General features: G+C 36.9%; 1 protein-coding gene across 1 annotated transcript in view; it reads right to left on the bottom strand.

The window, feature by feature from the left end:
• Positions 1–20,447, bottom strand: part of LOC137396564 (receptor-type tyrosine-protein phosphatase T-like) — a 46,905-nt gene that overhangs the window by 4,380 nt on the left and 22,078 nt on the right. The window contains exons 9-28 of the mRNA XM_068082881.1: positions 18,739–18,967; positions 17,997–18,211; positions 17,330–17,396; positions 15,264–15,370; positions 14,260–14,467; positions 12,384–12,486; positions 11,995–12,250; positions 10,729–10,771; positions 8,596–8,704; positions 8,273–8,346; positions 6,238–6,368; positions 5,628–5,792; positions 5,329–5,463; positions 5,011–5,133; positions 4,418–4,566; positions 3,631–3,766; positions 2,923–3,054; positions 2,699–2,798; positions 1,298–1,374; positions 834–968 (exon numbers count right to left, since the gene is read on the bottom strand). Coding sequence (XP_067938982.1) covers positions 834–968; positions 1,298–1,374; positions 2,699–2,798; positions 2,923–3,054; positions 3,631–3,766; positions 4,418–4,566; positions 5,011–5,133; positions 5,329–5,463; positions 5,628–5,792; positions 6,238–6,368; positions 8,273–8,346; positions 8,596–8,704; positions 10,729–10,771; positions 11,995–12,250; positions 12,384–12,486; positions 14,260–14,467; positions 15,264–15,370; positions 17,330–17,396; positions 17,997–18,211; positions 18,739–18,967 — 2,694 coding nt within the window. The remainder of the gene's footprint in view (positions 1–833; positions 969–1,297; positions 1,375–2,698; positions 2,799–2,922; positions 3,055–3,630; positions 3,767–4,417; positions 4,567–5,010; positions 5,134–5,328; positions 5,464–5,627; positions 5,793–6,237; positions 6,369–8,272; positions 8,347–8,595; positions 8,705–10,728; positions 10,772–11,994; positions 12,251–12,383; positions 12,487–14,259; positions 14,468–15,263; positions 15,371–17,329; positions 17,397–17,996; positions 18,212–18,738; positions 18,968–20,447) is intronic.

The following is a 20,447-nucleotide window of genomic DNA, read 5'->3' as shown; positions in this document are numbered from 1 at the left end:
GTTGTTATCGCGCTTTTTTAAATATGCAATGCTAAATGGCTTATCTACCTTTCAGAAAAGACTGATATTATTTTTAAGGCTGAATTTAGATATTAATGGATTTTAAAACACCCATCTCTGTTATTCTAAATCGGTTTAAACATCCCTACGTAACTTCCGTTCCTAAAAAGCTAGGTTACGTCACGTATTTATGGGCGGAGCTTGTTATGACGATCGTGTTGTTTTCGAGACCGATATTGAAACGCTGTAAAAAAGCTTTCATTACTCTGAAAGTTAGTAGACTAATCTTTATTTTGAGTACAAAATCGGAATCAGCGTGTCTGATTTACCTAGTAAATACGATAAAAGTTGTTCGTGACAGTTATGGTTTAATTTTATAACTCAGCAGGTAATGTCACCATATAATTTTATAACTCAGCAGGCAATGTCACCATATAGTTTTATATCTCAGCAGGTAATGTCACCATATAGTTTTATATCTCAGTAGGTAATTCCACCATATAATATTTTATAACACAACAGGTAATGTCACCATATAATTTTATAACTCAGCAGGCAATGTCACTATATAGTTTTATAACTCAGCAGGTAATGCCACCATATAATATTATAACCCAGTAAGTAATGCCACCATAAAATTTTATATCTCAGTAGGTAATGTCACCATACAATTTTATATCTCAGTAGGTAATGTTACCATATAGCTTTATATCTCAGTAGATAATGTCACCATATAAGTTTTTAACTCTGCAGATGATGCCATATAATTTACTAGACCGTTAGATGATTTTTTAAACTATAGTAGTAATTTTACTCGCTACTATGGATCATACCTCGTTAGTAAAAGGGTCGGCTTCAAGTGCAACCACACACGGCACTTCATGGTCATATATAAGCCTTAGATAGTCCTCAATTGTGTTTGGAAGTGGCATCTGAGTCGCAATGAAAAGATCCTTCCGTCTGCATGACTAAGTAACATTTATGTAAAATATATGAAACGAATCTACCACTCAAATAGCTGATAGCAGTAATAAGGGTGGCTGACTATTTCAGTGACAAATGGAGTGCTTGAGGATATATGTGTCTCATATAGGAAAGAGAATAATCAAAAGGCAAGATGGCTCTGGCTTGAAATGCCGAACGTGTTATGATCTTAAAAAGCCACGCAAGAAATAATCATAGCGTACAATGGCAGGTTTCTATTTTAAGTATGTAATATGCCTCAAATGCTATTAAGATACAGATTCATAAGCTATATAAACACCACAAACACACCATGATATAATAATTTACTTACATTTATGAAGACAGCATTAATATAGGAAGATGAATAACCTGACGGTTGACTTATCACATGCAGTCTGTGATTGTCATCTGCAACACACATGAACGTACATAGGTCTGTCTCTTGCTTAAACCCTAGCATTTCCTAAATTACATAGTTTGGGAGATTACTTGTGCTCAACATAAAGGAGTCCTGCATCTAATCCTGAAAGATGAGCAATCCAGCTCCTAGTCAGTCATTTTGATATTTTATGAAAAACGAGTGTCAGGGTCACTCCTAACTGCTTACGAAGTTTTCAGATTAACTACAGATACCCCTCTCGGCTATATGTAAAAAGTGTCTGTCCTTGACTGGAGATACATTATTAAGAATTGTTGAGGCTGTCAGGCACCAAAAACCTGGAGTTATCCTATACATGTACATGCGATTAATACAATTCTTACTCTTTTGATTAGGAGACAAACTGGCATATGTAGCCCATTGTTATACAGCAGTCAATTGGTTACTGTAGTCTCTCAGCCTTAATTATTGAAGGTGAATATCGGAGTTCCACGAATAGCAGTTACATTGAAGTCAACATACAATTAGTTTTACTAGCATTAAACCTATATAGTAAAAGTAGAAGAAGCCCGTGATTCATCTCAAAACAGAGATGAATTACGGGCTTTTATATCAAATGCTATTACCTCAATCGTTGTATTTAGGATTTCTTAAGGAAAAAATTATGAATAATAATATTTTGTCCAAATTTTGTGGTTAGTTAGTTCAGCAGTTGTCTTTTAGTTCTGTTGAGTTGATGGAAAATTCGACAATAGCGATGTGCGTCTTACGTCGACACATGAAAGGCTCACATTTTGCGACTCATTGAGTATAACCAGCAGCAGAGTAATAAAATAACCACAATAAACAAGACCTCTACAACTAAATACACTCATACCATAAAGTACATTCACCATCACTAAACCTACTGTAAGTCTTCTGTATTTATGAGAAAACTCAGTTTCCAAACGACATGTGTACAGTATATACATGTAGCCTACATATGAGTTTACAGCCTACATACAGCCTACACATGAATACATATATAGATCATAAATATAGCCTACATATGAGTCTATAGCCTACACAGAGCCTACACATGAATACATACATAGATCATACATAAAGCCTACATATGAGTCTACAGCCTACATGGAGAATATACATGAATACATACATAGATCATACATATAGCCTACATATGAGTCTACAGCCTACATGGAGAATACACATGAATACATACATAGATCATACATAAAGCCTACATATGAGTCTACAGCCTACATATGAAAAACCCAAAAGTACTATTTATTACTTAATATTTTTACAATGTTGAAGCAACACCGTAGATATCTTAAATATTACTTGACTTACTCGGAAGTATTGCAGGGTTTTGATTCTTTGCGTGATTTGTTTTCTCATTACCAACGAAAAAGTCATCACTATTGACTTGCGTTGATATTTCTGCTAAACTCTATAACAGAGAAATGAGACTATAAATACGATGAAAGCAAACGTTGATGTCTAGAGAAACATACAAAGTCAACATGAATGGAGCAGAGGCTATTAAGAGTGGACAGAAGGAAGATATATGTCACCTCAAATTGCTCTCCGATAATGTCATTCTCTGACCACCTGACATATCTGTCCAGAAACTGAGAGGCTGGGTAATGGAAGTCTTTGCTTGCAAGGGCCTCGCAGACAGCCTGGTAGATATATCTATACTGCTCCTACAACAGAAGTGATGTACATGATCTCAGGCTACACTGGTTTACAACTGAAACACTGACCGCCAGATAGAAAAGCTAATGATTTAACATTATTAGGCAACTAGGAATCAGCTTGTGTACCCTTTGTATATACTTTGTACTAGTGAACTGATATTTGTGTACCATGTACTTTGTACTAGTGAACTGATATTTGTGTACCATGTACTTTGTACTAGTGAACTGATATTTGTGTACCATGTACTTTGTACTAGTGAACTGATATTTGTGTACCATGTACTTTGTACTACTGAACTAATACTTGTGTACGATGTACTTAGTACTAGTGAACTGATATCTGTGTACCATGTAATTTGTACTAGTGAACTGATATCTGTGTACCATGTACTTTGTACCAGTGAACTGATATTCGTGTACCATGTACTTTGTACTACTGAACTGATACTTGTGTACCATGTACTTAGTACTAGTGAACTGATATCTGTGTACCATGTACTTTGTACCATAAAATCATCTACATGTACTTCTGAAGATACGAAACACGGAGGAGATAACTTGGCTTAGGAAAATTCCACTCACTGCCGTCTGAACCATAGATACTCTTTGGTTTCGCAGACTTTGGACCAGGTGAAATACATTGATCTCTCCTTCCACTTCAGCTTGTTCCAAAAGGAAGTCAATAGCAATAAATGTTCCAGTCCGACCAACACCAGCACTGAGGTAAATAAAATAGGCTGATGGAGTGTCATTCATAACTGACAGACACAAACATCAAAATGAGAAGATGCTGGCGTGTATATGTGGTTATCACATCTGTGTTTTAATACGACGTGCCTACCTGCTGTGAACTACGTGTATAAGAGGTCTGTGTACCTGCAGTGAACTAGTAGAGGTCTATGTGCCTGCATTGAACTAGTAGAGGTCTAAGTACCTGCAGTGAACTAGTAGAGGTCAATGTGCCTGCAGTGAACTATTAGAGGTCTATGTACCTGCAGTGCACTATAAGATGTCTATGTATCTGCTGTAAACTATAAGATGTTTATGTACCTGCAGTGCACTATAAGATGTCTATTTACCTGCAGTGAACTAAAAGATGTCTATGTACCTGCAGTGAACTATAAGATGTCTATGTACCTGCAGAGAACTACAAGATTTCTATATACCTGCAGTGCACTATAAGATGTTTATGTACCTGCAGTGCACTATAAGATGTCTATGTACCTGCAGTGCACTATAATATGTCTATGTACCTGCAGTGCACTATAAGATGTATATTTACCTGCAGTGAACTATAAGATGTTTATGTACCTGCAGTGCACTATAAGATGTATATGTACCTGCAGAGAACTATAAGATGTCTATGTACCTGCAGTGCACTATAAGAGGTGGTAGGAGTCCAGCAGTAAGAGCTTTAATTTTCCTTCTAAACAAGAGGAATGGGGTAGAGTTTTTAGGGACTCCGTGGTCTGGCCAAGAAAGGAATAGGAAATGGTGGCAGATCAACGTCTTTGATTCCTGAGGCAGCGCGAGAATAATTGATGCTTTCATTTGCGGTTTGACTTGTAAGGGTCGAGTTCATTGGACAACATTACACATTACACCAAACATGATACTGTACCTACTGTAAACATAACAGGAGATGACCTGCACAAGGAGGCATTCATGTATAAGCTACTTTGCTATAAGCAGACAAAAATATGTCCGATTTTACTACCACGTTTGGTAGTAAATTTCTCCTTAAGAAATCACAGTGAATGTTTGGCTAATCAGGCGTACTGATCAGACATACTGGTTTCCAGCTGCCTTTAGTGAGAACGGCGAAGCTGAAGAGCAAAGAGCTAGTTATTCTTCTAATTAAAATACTCACACACTGAAGCTTTCATGAGGGAATGTAAGTATTCTTGTAAAGAAAAATTAAAAGCAATTTCTAAATAAATCCAGCCATGCATTCACCTGTACCTTGCGTATGCTGAATGTAGTCATTGTAAAGTCAGCCCAGTCTTCTGTGCAAGTATTCGTAACTTCAAGGTCATCGAAGGTCTCCGTCTTCCTGTGGTCAGGCCAGTATCTCTGGCACTTGAGCTGCGTGAGTATTGCGTATTGTAACTTGAGGTAAAGTTATTTTATCACTAGTGAGTTACGCATCACACCGCTGCAGTGAGGCCTCATATACAGGACTTACCAAACAACTTGTTTGTCATAATAAAAGAAATAGCATAGAACAGGAAGCTATAAGATATGCTGGGTGCATCCAATCACTAAAGAGTCAAAGATTACCTTTCCCTCCTCAACGCACTTGGTGACCATCACTATGCATGTAGCTTCATGCTGCCAAACCATCCTCCAGAAGTCAGCGCATGTGGTCTCTTTAGGCCCCGAGGTTGCAATGTAACATTTTTTCTTGCTGTAGCCCTGTCAATAAGGCATGTTTACATGTGTGAGACAGAGGAGCAGTGTGCATCCCTTTCCCGAAATGTCTTTTTTCTGTATTTCCTGGCTACATGTTTGTGATGTCGGTTGTGATGTCAGATTGGTAACACAGAAGGCTGCGAGCTAGAGAGCATTTACAAACTCACATTTATGTAGTTAGCATTGATGTAGTCAGAGCTGTGAATTCCAGGTGTTACTTCTAGAACAACCCGTGAATGGTCGTATGGTAAGATGTTCGCAAATCTGTTCTTCTCTTTATTTGCAGGTTCGAGAGAGGCTGTACACGAGGAGAGAAACCCGGTAGGCAGAGCCTGCAATAAATATTTTATGAATTATTTCTCGCACATAAGATATATATTACACACAGGCTATGTTACACACAGGCTATATTTTACACACAAGCTATATGTTACACACAGACTATATTTTACACATAGGCTATATGTTACATACAGGTTATATGTTTTACACAGGCCATATGTTACACACAGGCCATATGTTACACACTGGCTATATGTTACATACGGGTTATATGCTACACACTGGCTATATGTTACATACCAGCTATATGTTACGTACAGTTTATATATTACACACAAGTTATATGTTACACATAGGCTATATGTTACATACAGGTTATGTTTTACACAGACCATAATATGTTACACACAGGTTATATGTTACACACAGGTTAAGATTGACCAGTGTGAATATAGTTAACATCTATTTACATGTATACAGTTGAAAAATACTCACTTTATATTGAGCATATATTTGGTCTAGCTGGGCAGTGACGTATGACTGGAGGTTTGCAACAGCCACTGGGAGTGGCTCCACCACTTCTCCATTGACAGAGTCTGAGTCAGGGGACTTACGGTTCATGGCACCTAGAAAAACAATGAGATGTACTTAATGGTCCTGTTGAGCGGTGTTCAGGTGAAACAATATATTAACACCATGTTGTTTAGCAGCGTCTTTTGTTAGATCTTAAATCTTAGACCATTTGAAGCATAGTTTCTCTTGTAGCTGGCTAAAATGTACACGCACATTTGGCCATAGCTCAAAAACAATGTATGAGAAACAAAACTACATCAGCTTCTATTGAACGAATGGATTAAAGAGAACACCTTGGCACATAATATGGCCTCTTTTTTATGTTTTCAAAAAAAGAAACGCCAAACTCACTTGTGATTCATTCCATTTTAGAAAATTAGCAACTATTTACTATGATAAGAGACATGTCTGTCTGTAGCTTACATGCTTATACTGCATGAAAATCAAACCCAGATCTTCCGATTTAAGGCCAAGTGCGCTACTATCTGCACAAGTCAACCACCTTTTTACAGCTAAGAATACTTGTACACATAGTTATTACACCTGACCGCTTCTCACCGCACATGAGACTGGTGAGCTGCTAGTAGTAATAATTGTATGTATCTTTTTAAGAATTTTGTTGAAGTAGACTGCATTACTGACAAAGAGCTGCTTAATACTTTGGATTAACCGCTGATGTTTCCACAGCTCAGCAGCCAACTTAGTCACTTACGAATCAAGCTAATAGTGATAAAGTCTGGTGAATTGAAACTTAACTGGCTCACTAACCAAGCCTCTGCTCCATCAACAGTGTATTAACATACTGATTATACCAAATAAATGCAGCGATGATTTAGATGACAAGTGAAGCGAGTGAGAGGTGATAAATCCGAATTGGGTACCTCAGTTGCAAAGCTCCTGCCCCAAAGCATTAATGCTAGGGCAAGTATTGTTATCACTTGTCTTTTCAAAGAGCTTGTGACAGACTAGCACATGCAAAAAGTTTTGGTTATTGGAGCAGTAGCAATTTTGTTGCGACCAGTTGAGGTCTGGGTTTGGGTCAATAGGTCAGCAAAGATAATAATAATAATCTAAATAACACTCGTAAAAAGATAGGAGAGTAAGTGATCTACAATGAGTTGATAGATTTGCGAGTTCTGTGATTTGGTGAGCGTGTGACAGAGGAAATAGAATCGCGCGAAGGCTAGAGATGCCATTGACTACTCATTCTCATAACATAACTGAGGCACTCCCTTGACTAGAGCCGCTACAGTAAACTTTTGTACATGAACTAACCCACAGCTGTACACAGACTTACCACATATAAATTGCACTACCTTAATCAAGCGATCTATCTTTAGACAACTAGATTAAGCTGTATATATCTTTAGATATATACAGAGTTGCTATGCATAAACAAGCGAGTATGAACTTTACTTAACCAAATCAGAAATTACATGTCTAAGAATGTGACAGAGCAGGTATCTTTGTTATGAGGTGCTTTAGATGATGCTTGGTGAGATTATTGAGCAGTGATACTTTAAGATGAGTAAATAGTTAAGGAGAGATCATTTTATGGTGTATTATAGAGTTATGTCAAAAAGAATAATAGAAACAACCTCTACTTGTTGCACGAGTTACCTGTGAGTTATCAGCTACAGTGTCTACGCATATTCAGGCTATGATGTACAAGTTCATTTTGTTTGTACAAGATTTTGTTATGCTTCATATGTATGATACATATGATATATATATATATATATCTCATGCAAAATAGATAGCTCTATTTAAGAATGTAAAGGATCACATATTGTAGTTTAAACAAGCAAATAAAAACACAGTCGAATAACGAAAACAAGCTAAATTCTCACCTTAAAACTGTCAATGTCAGGGCATGAATCAACTGCTGGTGTAAGCAACCAAAAAAGTACATCACAAGTGACAAGTCTATTAAATAAATAAAAACGAAAATACTAACGTCTGCGTCGAAGAGGGATAAGCTCAGCTCTCATGGTTGGCCTTCTAGAAAAGAGGCTCCTTCTGTTTTTCACCCTATCAAAAATAGTGTGCATAGTAGCTGATCCTGCTGTTATAATCATAATTGAGATTAGAACAAGATGAGGCAGCAATAGGAAAACCCCTATAGATGTGTATGTGAACATAACTTCCCAATGACCTAAATGTTAACGTAATTTGAACAGGGTTTGAGTGTTGATTAGAACTAGACTGGGAGTGCTGAACTACTAAGTTATCATGCAAGAGAAAACCAAAATAGCGATATAGAGTAGTAGGTGTACTCACATGATAAGCGCTACAGCAGCTATTATGAGAGCGACAAAGAGAGTCACCAGAGCTGAGACAATTCCAATAATCAACTGCTTCCTCAGCTGTTCATCGACATATTTGACGGCTAATAAAATTTGAGATGAGACTTACTATTACACACTAAGTGCTATACAACAAGTTCTATCTAGTGGAAAACCAAAGAATCAGACTTGATAGGCCTGTGACAATGAGGTTTATGATCTTCTTTATGCAAGAAGATCAGGAGACACAAAATATTGATGATCATATCATCTGTGAAGGTAGAGTAGGTCACTCAATCTTGTACCGGCAGGGTAGCAAAGGCTACTGCTCACACACAAAATGAGTAAGTAAGAGATGCTACAGCTTCCATATATGGTTGAGATGGAGGCGGGGGCTACTACTCCTATATAGACAAAAGAGAGACAGGCTGTCGCTCACATGCAGGCGGAAAGAGGCGGGACTACTGTTTCCATAGAAACAGAGGGAGGTGGAGCTACTACTCCCGTATGAGAAGAAGGATTAGAATTAGATAAGGCTGCTATTCCTGAACAGACATAAGATGGAGCTAGGCTACAATATAAGCGGGCAGATAAGCCAGGTACTGGTCTCTCATAAGCAAGGAAGGAAGGACTAGTGCTCTAGCATAAATGTCCAGTATACCGCAAAACCTTTAATTGAATGCCACCTCTATTTGAACGCCACCTCTATTTGAACACCACCTTTATTCAAGCGCCACCTTTATTCAACCGCCACGGTGGGAGAAGGGTTGAACAATAAAGCTCCACCCTTTAATTGACCGCCATCTCCATTTGACGGGCACTTTGACATTCTTTAATATTCGTGAACCCATAATAGCAAGTGATTAGTAAAAAATTGTCCACAAAATCGTAATAATACTGAATTGTTTACACCAATACCAATCAATTCTCTCGTTGTCTAACTCCAAAACTTTTTGTTTATTTTTTCGTTAAAAACTTGAAAGCAACACCATAGAAATAATTAATAACTGTATCAGGCTAATAGTTGTTTCTTGCTTAATACAGTCTGGATACTTTGGAGTACATGCGTGTAAAAAATGGTTTACATTTATGATGGCATATGAACAACTAGTTTTAGGCTAAAAGTTGTACTTAACGAGCATGTGGCTAAAAGTTTATTATTACACTGTAAATGTATTTTTACCAAATGGAACGTGGAAAAGTTTTGCTATGCTAAAAAAATTGTTTTGATGCTAATATCGACTAGTTATTATTGTTAGGTATTGAACAACCAAAAGATGTTCGTTTCCTCGAAAGCGACCATTAGAATGCAATTGGCCGAGCAAACGATGCAAATATTTTATTTCAAAAACGTTAATTTTTGTTGCTGCATGTATTATAATTTATAAGTATGGTCTGTTTATGTCACTTGATCATAAATATATATATATATATTTGTAGCATTTGATAAACTATCGTTATATAACTTATAAATTTGTAGATTTATAGCATATTATTTGATAGCATGATTGTGGTAATCTGATCTTACAATGGATCGACGCTTATAACTCCTGTTCTATTGCACATAAAAAGCCAGTTTTGGCTACGAACTGTAGTAAACATCAATAAGTGCAACGAGCTTTTATGCAGCATCAGTAAATATAGTTACAAGATAAAAATATGCTTTTAAATTTAGAATGAAATAAAAAATTCAAAGCTCCAACAAACTGCAAAGCAAGGCACAGGCTATAATATCACCGCAGGTCAAGTGCAAGCAATAAATATCAACTAGCAGAGATATTTCTCGGCTTCTCAATGCATATTTATCAAAAGATCTTTGACGAGTTGGAGGTAAGTTAGCAGATTTATTGTATCCAAAAAGGTTAATGTCGCTTCACCCACCGGAAAAAAAGTGCAAAATATAGGTGACATTCGCTTCGCCCGTAGAAGGGCTAAATTTATCTTCCCAAAACTCTAGCGAACCATTTGAAAAATACAATGCTAGCCTCTATTTGAGCGCCACTTCTATTTAACCATCATAATAGAAGAAGGGTTGAAAAATAGAGCACCATGGCGTTAAATTAGAGGTTTTACGGTATATACATGTAAAGTATAGAAATAGGGCTAATATATCTTTCACTCAACTCACCTACAACAGGCTCCTCTAGCCTGGTGAATGTCTCTTTGCTAACCTGTAATGACAAATACAAGTAGTCAGACTAGGACCCTAATAAGAATAATGCTAGTAAACTTCCTGGGTCACTTGGATATTTTGAAGAGAACATTTCATATTACAGAATGGCTAAATAACTAGTCTGATAGTTGATGCATCTACAACTACACAATCACATAACATGACAGCTATCACTATGCGCCTCCATTCCCACTGACAGCTGTTATTGAGGTGAAGCAAGCATCTGTCGCGGATGACAATTCTGAACTGGTTGGTTTCAAACTCTACTAGAACATAAAAATGTACTTGGGCGGTCATAGTACTGACCAAGCATTTCTTTCCGTTTGATGGCAAAGAGAGTATTCAAGGTCAGACGCTTTTACTGTCTAAAGTGACCTAAACCCAGACCTGTTGTTTGAAGGTCACAACATCTCCATCCACAAACTGACACCTGGTACCAAGTATGCATATAAATCATAGCACTATTAACTATACAAAACTATATGAACTAGTAACTATAGTTAATAGGTCTGTGATATCAATAGACAGTTGCCATAATTTACCTCTATCAGCTTTACCGCTGGATATGAATTAGGAATAAAGTCTTATCTGATGTTATTATAAACTATTAGAGCCACTGCGAAATGGGTAAATCATACACAGTAAGCCATTTTTACAAGTATTTCTAAGTAATTTTCATTAAAAAGATGAGACAACTCCTGTTCTCAAATATATTATTGTTAATTAAAATTGTTAATCTATGAAATATTTAGACCATACCATAAAGAAAAGTATGATATAATGAGCCAACCTCCATATGAAAGAGCAAGGGCTTTCTACGCCGCATATGATTACTTATAATGCACTGAAGGGTATAAGAACGAGTGCATAGATAACATGTCACTCTTTCATATCACCAGCTAGCAGAAGGAGAGCGTTTATATTTCTAGTTGCTAGGCAAACTCCCACAAACATCAACGTGACCTCTGTGAAACTTAGTTCTAACATAGCATCATCAAGCATGCATATACTCTGAAGCTGTGTGAAGATTGTAGCTGTGGCTGTGGATGAGGCTGTGGTGCAGGACTTTTCTACAGATGCACGCGAACAAGCCGCAAACCAGCCTCTATACAACTGACAACAAATTGGAGTTATCTGAATTATTCCTAACATTAGTAAGGATCAAATTGTCGTAAGCAAGCCACTTAGTCACAAAAAGAGAAGACAACTGCCATTACTTACCGAGCCTCTGGTCACTCGCACACCGTAGTAGATGATGTACCGCTGGCCTTTGGTAAGGGGGGCATTCAGGTAGCCCCCGACCTCCGTGTTAGTGCCTATGACAAAGGATGTGTCCGCTGCATTTAACTTGGCAGTGATATACATTCGGGGTACAATGGACTTGTACCGGCTGATGTTTTTCTCTGTCAGGAATTTAGGGTTGATGACTGTCAGAGAGGTTGAGTTTGTCAGCTTCTCAACAGCCACAAAGTACGCGCTGCCAGGAGTAAATGTTTTATGCTAGCCATACATCGGAGAAGACACATTATAGGTATGGAGTGTCGACACAGGTACCTATGTTAGTAAACATTTCAAGAAATAGGTCAGGGTTATCAGTTTGTAAAACTTACCTAGCTGGAAGATCTTTAGCATCTACTTCAGGCAAATAGAGTGTTATAGTGCTGTCAGTAGTCTTTTCTATAAGAACTTGAGGTTGAGGGGGAGGGAGAGGGTCTAATAGAAGACAGACAAAAATGTATATTTATTTTGTATCACCATATTCCACATAGGTGGTCACAGAGCCATACTGTATACAAGTACACATAGAGTCATACTGTATACAAGTACACATAGAGACATACTGTATACAAGTACACATAGAGACATACTGTATACAAGTACTCATAGAGACATACTGTATACAAGTACACATGGAGACATACCGTATACAAGTACACATGGAGACATACTGTATATAAGTACACATAGAGCTCTACTATATACAAGTACATATAGAGGCATACTGTATACAAGTACTCATAGAGACATACTGTATATAAGTACACATAGAAACATACTGTATACAAGTACACATAGAGACATACCGTATACAAGTACACATAGAGACATACCGTATACAATTACCCATAGAGTCATACTGTATACAAGTACACATAGAGACATACTGTATACAAGTACACATAGAGTCATACTGTATACAAGTACACATAGAGACATACTGTATACAAGTACACATAGAGACATACTGTATACAAGTACACATAGAGACATACTGTATACAAGTACACATGGAGACATACTGTATATAAGTACACATAGAGCTCTACTATATACAAGTACATATAGAGGAATACTGTATACAAGTACTCATAGAGACATACGGTATATAAGTACACATAGAAACATACTGTATACAAGTACACATAGAGACATACTGTATACAGGTACACATAGAGACATACTGTATACAAGTACTCATAGAGACATACTGTATACAAGTACACATGGAGACATACTGTATACAAGTACACATATAGGCATACTGTATATAAGTACACATAGAGCTCTACTATATACAAGTACATATAGAGGCATACTGTATACAAGTACTCATAGAGACATACTGTATATAAGTACACATAGAAACATACTGTATACAAGTACACATAAAGACATACCGTATACAAGTACCCATAGAGTCATACAGTATACAAGTACACATAGAGACATACTGTATACAAGTACACATAGAGTCATACTGTATACAAGTACATATAGAGACATACTGTATACAAGTACACATAGAGACATATTGTATACAAGTACACATAGAGACATACTGTATACAAGTACTCATAGAGACATACTGTATACAAGTACACATAGAGCTCTACTGTATATAAGTACACATAGAGACATACTGTATATAAGTACACATAGAAACATACTGTATACAAGTACATATACAGACATACTGTATATAAGCACACATAGAGACATACTGTAAACCAGTACTCTTAGAGACATACTGTATATAAGTACACATAGAGCTCTACTGTATATAAGTACACATAGAGACATACTGTATATAAGTACACATAGAAACATACTGTATACAAGTACATATACAGACATGCTGTATATAAGCACACATAGAGACATACTGTATACGGGTACACATAGAGACATACTGTATACAAGTACACATGGAGACGTACTGTATACAAGTACACATAGAGACATACTGTATACAAATACACATAAAGACATACTGTAAACAAGTACTCTTAGAGACATACTGTATATAAGTACACATAGAGCTCTACTGTATATAAGTACACATAGAGACATACTGTATGTAAGTACACATAGAAACATACTGTATACAAGTACATATACAGACATACTGTATATAAGCACACATAAAGACATACTGTATAAACGTACTCATAGAGCATGCTACATGTAAGTGTACCCACAACTTACAGTTAGGCTCTGTCCACGCTCGCTGTACGGCTGCTGGGCTTAGACCAGCAGGATTCTTAGCGGAAAGTGTGCAGCGATACTCGCAGCCAGCCAAAAGCATGCAAATCTTGCCTTTTAGATCCCTCGTGTCTGCCACTAGCATGTCATGCTCCATGCTATGCCTTATGATGCTCTTGTTGGAAAAAGCGGTGATCACTGAGCAGTTTGCCTTAAATGAACACGAACACATTATAACTATGAATTTCCATTAACTGCCATCTTTGTGTGATCTCATCATACAATTTTCAGTGAACGAAAGTTTTTAAAATGCACATATATTAACATAGTTATTGTCTTTGGATTATATCATGGCTTCACACTAACTCAACATGAAAGCACTCATAATTATCCATAGACATTTGGTGACTCATAGACCATGTTAAAGACTTTGCACTAGTTGATAGAGATGTACGTGTAGATCTATGTCTATGTCTAGTCTGTACGGTTGGCTAAAGTGTATTAGCTAGCCATTGCCTCAGCGGATCAGGTATTGCTCATGTTGCGGGCAACTAGCACATACACCATATGAATCTCGACGTATAATAGTTATACACCTACATGTATGTCAGCACTTTTTGTTATGCCCAATAAGTTAAATAGCGTGGGGTGGTAGCGCTGATGCTAATTATCTAAAAGCGTGTATGTTTGAAAATTGCCGGTACAGGATTAGATCTGGCCAGCTTAGCAAGATAAAAGCACAGATACTAGAGAGCACCATCTACACAATTGTTTCTGTGACGATTGACAACAACTTACAACCTTGTAACTTCAAATGTCGACATCATCCACTACAGTCAGCTACGAAACATTAAACTATTAAAGCAACCTTCCATATCTAAACATGATAAACAATCGCTTGACATGAAAGTCAATTCATGGAATTATAACAAAAAAGCACAAGTAGCCCCTAGCTAAGCTTGCTCTTGTTGATCTGTCATAAGACACACTGCGGGTTCGACACCTACCACATAGGAGTTGATAACTCCGCCATCAAAATCAGGGGCAGACCATTCCAAAGCTATGCATTCTTCATTCAAGGTGCTGGCAGCAAATCCAAGTGGGACAGAGGGTTCTAGGACGACAAGCTAAGTATTTAGCTGCATATTTATCATTTTTACTTTTAGTTGTAGCTACAAACTAGCTTCAAAACATAAACAGCAGGTAGACATGCTCATACACCCTAGATAGCTCAATTGAACAATTAGATAAAAACACGTGCACTTTTAACTAATATTGGTGCAGTTTGCTAGAATATTCATGTCAAGCCATTTCTGGTTATAGTAAAAACTGTATATACACTTCAGGTCATAACAAGACTGTATATCAACTTCAGGTCATAACAAGACTATGTATAAACTTCAAGTCATAACAAGACTGTGTATCAACTTCAGGTCATAACAAGACTGTATATCAACTTCAGGTAATAACAAGACTGTGTATCAACTTCAGGTCATAACAAGACTGTGTATCAACTTCAAGTCATAACAAGACTGTGTATCAACTTCAAGTCATAACAAGACTATGTATCAACTTCAGGTCATAACAAAACTGTGTATCAACTTCAGGTCATAACAAGACTGTATATCAACTTCAGGTCATAACAAGACTATGTATAAACTTCAAGTCATAACAAGACTGTGTATCAACTTCAGGTCATAACAAGACTGTATATCAACTTCAGGTAATAACAAGACTGTGTATCAACTTCAGGTCATAACAAGACTGTGTATCAACTTCAGGTCATAACAAGACTGTGTATCAACTTCAGGTCATAACAAGACTGTATATCAACTTCAGGTCATAACAAGACTGTATATCAACTTCAGGTCATAACAAGACTATGTATAAACTTCAAGTCATAACAAGACTGTGTATCAACTTCAGGTCATAACAAGACTGTATATCAACTTCAGGTAATAACAAGACTGTGTATCAACTTCAGGTCATAACAAGACTGTGTATCAACTTCAGGTCATAACAAAACTGTGTATCAACTTCAGGTCATAACAAGACTGTATATCAACTTCAGGTCATAACAAGACTATGTATAAACTTCAAGTCATAACAAGACTGTGTATCAACTTCAGGTAATAACAAGACTGTGTATCAACTTCAGGTCATAACAAGACTGTGTATCAACTTCAGGTCATAACAAGACTGTGTATCAACTTCAGGTCATAACAAGACTGTGTATCAACTTCAAGTCATAACAAGACTGTGTATCAACTTCAGGTCATAACAAGACTGTATATCAACTTCAGGTCATAACAAGACTATGTATAAACTTCAAGTCATAACAAGACTGTGTATCAACTTCAGGTAATAACAAGACTGTGTATCAACTTCAGGTCATAACAAGACTGTGTATTAACTTCAGGTCATAACAAGACTGTGTATCAACTTCAGGTCATAACAAGACTGTGTATCAACTTCAAGTCATAACAAGACTGTGTATCAACTTCAGGTCATAACAAGACTGTATATCAACTTCAGGTCATAACAAGACTATGTATAAACTTCAAGTCATAACAAGACTGTGTATCAACTTCAGGTCATAACAAGACTGTATATCAACTTCAGGTAATAACAAGACTGTGTATCAACTTCAGGTCATAACAAGACTGTGTATTAACTTCAGGTCATAACAAGACTGTGTATCAACTTCAGGTCATAACAAGACTGTGTATCAACTTCAAGTCATAACAAGACTGTGTATCAACTTCAGGTCATAACAAGACTGTATATCAACTTCAGGTCATAACAAGACTATGTATAAACTTCAAGTCATAACAAGACTGTGTATCAACTTCAGGTCATAACAAGACTGTATATCAACTTCAGGTAATAACAAGACTGTGTATCAACTTCAGGTCATAACAAGACTGTGTATTAACTTCAGGTCATAACAAGACTGTGTATCAACTTCAGGTCATAACAAGACTGTATCAACTTCAGGTTATAGTAAAAATAGATACAGACTTGCACAAATGTCTGACAAAACCTTAGCTACGGCTAGTTTATCTTCACTTACTGGTTGGTGGCACAAACAAAGTTAGTTTCTTGGTTCCTCCATCCCCTATTTCATTGCTGGCTCGAACCTGCCATATAAGTGAAGGTAAATTAAAACTGCAGCAATAAATGAATCGCAGACAGATGAATATTGACAAGTCTGTAAAGGAATACATACATAATGATAAGTCTGTAAAGGAATACATATATATTGACAAGTCTGTAAAGGAATACATACATATTGATAAGTCTGTAAAGGAATATATACATATAATATATACATATATATTACATATATATACCCCACATGCCACCATATAACCCATGTACCCCTTATAACCCATGTACCCCTTATAACCCTATGTACCTCCACGCACCCAATATAATCCCATGCACCCCATATAATACCATGCACCCCATATAATGCCATGCACCCATATCACTCCATGTACCCCATATAGTCCCACATAACCTCATGTATCTCATATAACCCCATGTACCCCATATAACCCCAAGTACCCATGCATCCAATATAACTAATGCACACAATTTTTTCACAAGTTGCTTGTTACCCATTATACCTTGCTCACTTTAATTGTGTCTTCAATGTATTAAACAGATTTATCAGGTCTTTAAACTGCTGAAAGCAAAATCCTAGAGGAACCTTTAAAGCATAAAACAAACTGCACCTCAACATCATATTCGGTATTCCAAGAGCCATTGAAAAAATAGCTCTCCATCAGTCCTACATCCTTCAGAGGTTCTATAGTTTGTTGCGAAGATGACTCCTTCACAGCCACAGAATAGCCAGTTATCCCCCCTTTGTCTTTGACTGGAGCACTCCAGGAAAGAGTCACTTCTACACCTTTCACGGTGTAACTAAGTTCTGAAGGCGCATCAGGGACTGTAAACGTGTACATGTAAACAGGTCATTGAGAGCTGAAACTGTGTCCGGTGCTGGTATCAGATGCTGTATCACGCGCTACACTCAGGATGGGTGCTAAACATATTTTCTATTGGTTCAAAACAGGCAAATGATTGTTTCCTTTCGTTTAAGAACAGATACAATAGACTGGTTAACTAGCTACTTACCAAACGGAAACGTTTTGTACGAAGCCTACTAAAGCCGCATCATGCGGCTCTTGGCCATGCACTAGCATTTTGCTGAGCCGTACTATGCAGCTCGTGAAATCGAAAGAGTTAAGTACATGGAAACAGGTGGCCGGTATGTATAGAGACTAAGAATACAACACCCTGTAATGTATGTATATGTAACAATACATGTAATACCCTCTAATGTATGTACATTTAGGACTACACGCGCGCGCAGAAATGAGGATTCTAATTTCTTCAAGTACAACTGTACCTACTGGAACACACGATGTCTTTACAGTAAAGCTGGAACACACAAAAAACAACCTACAGACTGACCTTTCTTTGGGGTGCGAAAAGAGAGGAAGCCTTTTTCGTTATCGGTTGAAGCAAATGTAGATTGCTCTGCTTGATTTCGTGCCTCCAAAGACACATTATAGTATGTGTAGGCTTCTAGATTGGGCAAATGGCAGACTATATCTCTGCTGCAGGAACTTTGTTGCGTCCTACCATCATTAGAGACATAGGCCCGGTATTGCGTGTTTCCGTGGCAATTTGGATCAGCAGCCTAAAAATTATTTGTGGTATTAAAACTCCTGACCAAAATTAAAATATGCTAGTTCTGTATTATATGTAAGTAGTACTATTACTTACTATATATAGTAAGTAATAGCTTATAATAGCATTATATACCATTCTGTACTTACAGTAATGCATTATATATCTACAGTATTTAATCTTTGGTATTATTGTATTCACAATGATGTTGTTTACTTACACTGTTGTTTGAACTACTTACAGCGATGCATTACATACTTACAGTAGAAGTTCTATGTACTTACATTAATGCCCTAAGTACCTACAGGAATATTCATATTAACTTACTTCAATGGGACTATATGCACATGCATACAACAATCATGCAGCAAACACGTTGCCCACAAGTAGTCAGGTATTGAGTATAAAAGTTACAGTCACTAATAGAGAGTCACTAACAGAGAATTGCTTACAGAGAGTCGCTTACAGAGAGTCGCTTACAGAGAGTCACTTACAGAGAGTCACTTACAGAGAGTCACTTACAAAAGTATGGAGCCGCTATGATTTTCACACACATCTATTTTAGGATATAGCAAACTCATGAATTCTAACTCAAGCATTACAAAGCCAAGTACTACCTCAATTACTATAGTCTTTCTTGCTGATTATTAGTTTGTTAATTTAGTTTTTCCATAAAATTCAAGTTACACCACCTGGTCGGTTACATAGTTTTAAATATTGCTATACGTATTGACTTGAAGTAGTTATCCTTGTTTTTTAACCTAAATACAATGTATTATTGTAAGATTATTCACACAATCATACGACAATTTTGACATACGAAGCAATATCAAAATTATTTTGATGTTTGACTCTACCAAGCTAGTTGTGAGTTTACAGAATACAGTGTATTCTACAGATGTCAGGTATATGCATGGAGTCTAAGTACACCGAAATACACAGCAGTTTTGGAATACGTATAGCATAGCGTAAGTGCCATTAGGGTATGGCTTAAAGGTTAACTAACAACATTTTTAAATTACATCTACTTACCGAAATATAATCATAATATTTCATTTTTCAGCAATGATTTTGATGTTAGCAGAATGAAAAACCAGTTTTTGAGACAAAAAAGACTCACAATGTGAGATTAAACTGTGACATAAGGAAATCATTTTTCAGCAAAACACGGCTGCATTACCATCGTAGAGTACTATGATGTACAGTACGATGTCAATGCTGATGATTAGCCAATCAGTAAACGCGAGAAATGAGGGTTTCTGTTGGCCACCATGCTAATACATTTTTCCCATCTAGTCACCCCATTACATCCTTTGGGCACCCAACATGGCGGATAAGTGCGAGCCAAGGTCAAAGCAAACTTCATAAATATTGAAAAAGTCTACGCTGTATTTATATGTCTCGTATTAAATTTCAAGCGATCATTGTAGAACTCCACTAATCAGCTTGATTGTCACATCTTGTGCAGTGTGCTAACAAAACACTTTTCC

The sequence above is a fragment of the Watersipora subatra genome, chromosome 1 (assembly GCF_963576615.1).
Source record: "Watersipora subatra chromosome 1, tzWatSuba1.1, whole genome shotgun sequence".
Lineage (NCBI taxonomy): Eukaryota > Metazoa > Bryozoa > Gymnolaemata > Cheilostomatida > Watersiporidae > Watersipora > Watersipora subatra.
This window is presented reverse-complemented; position numbering and strand designations above follow the sequence as displayed.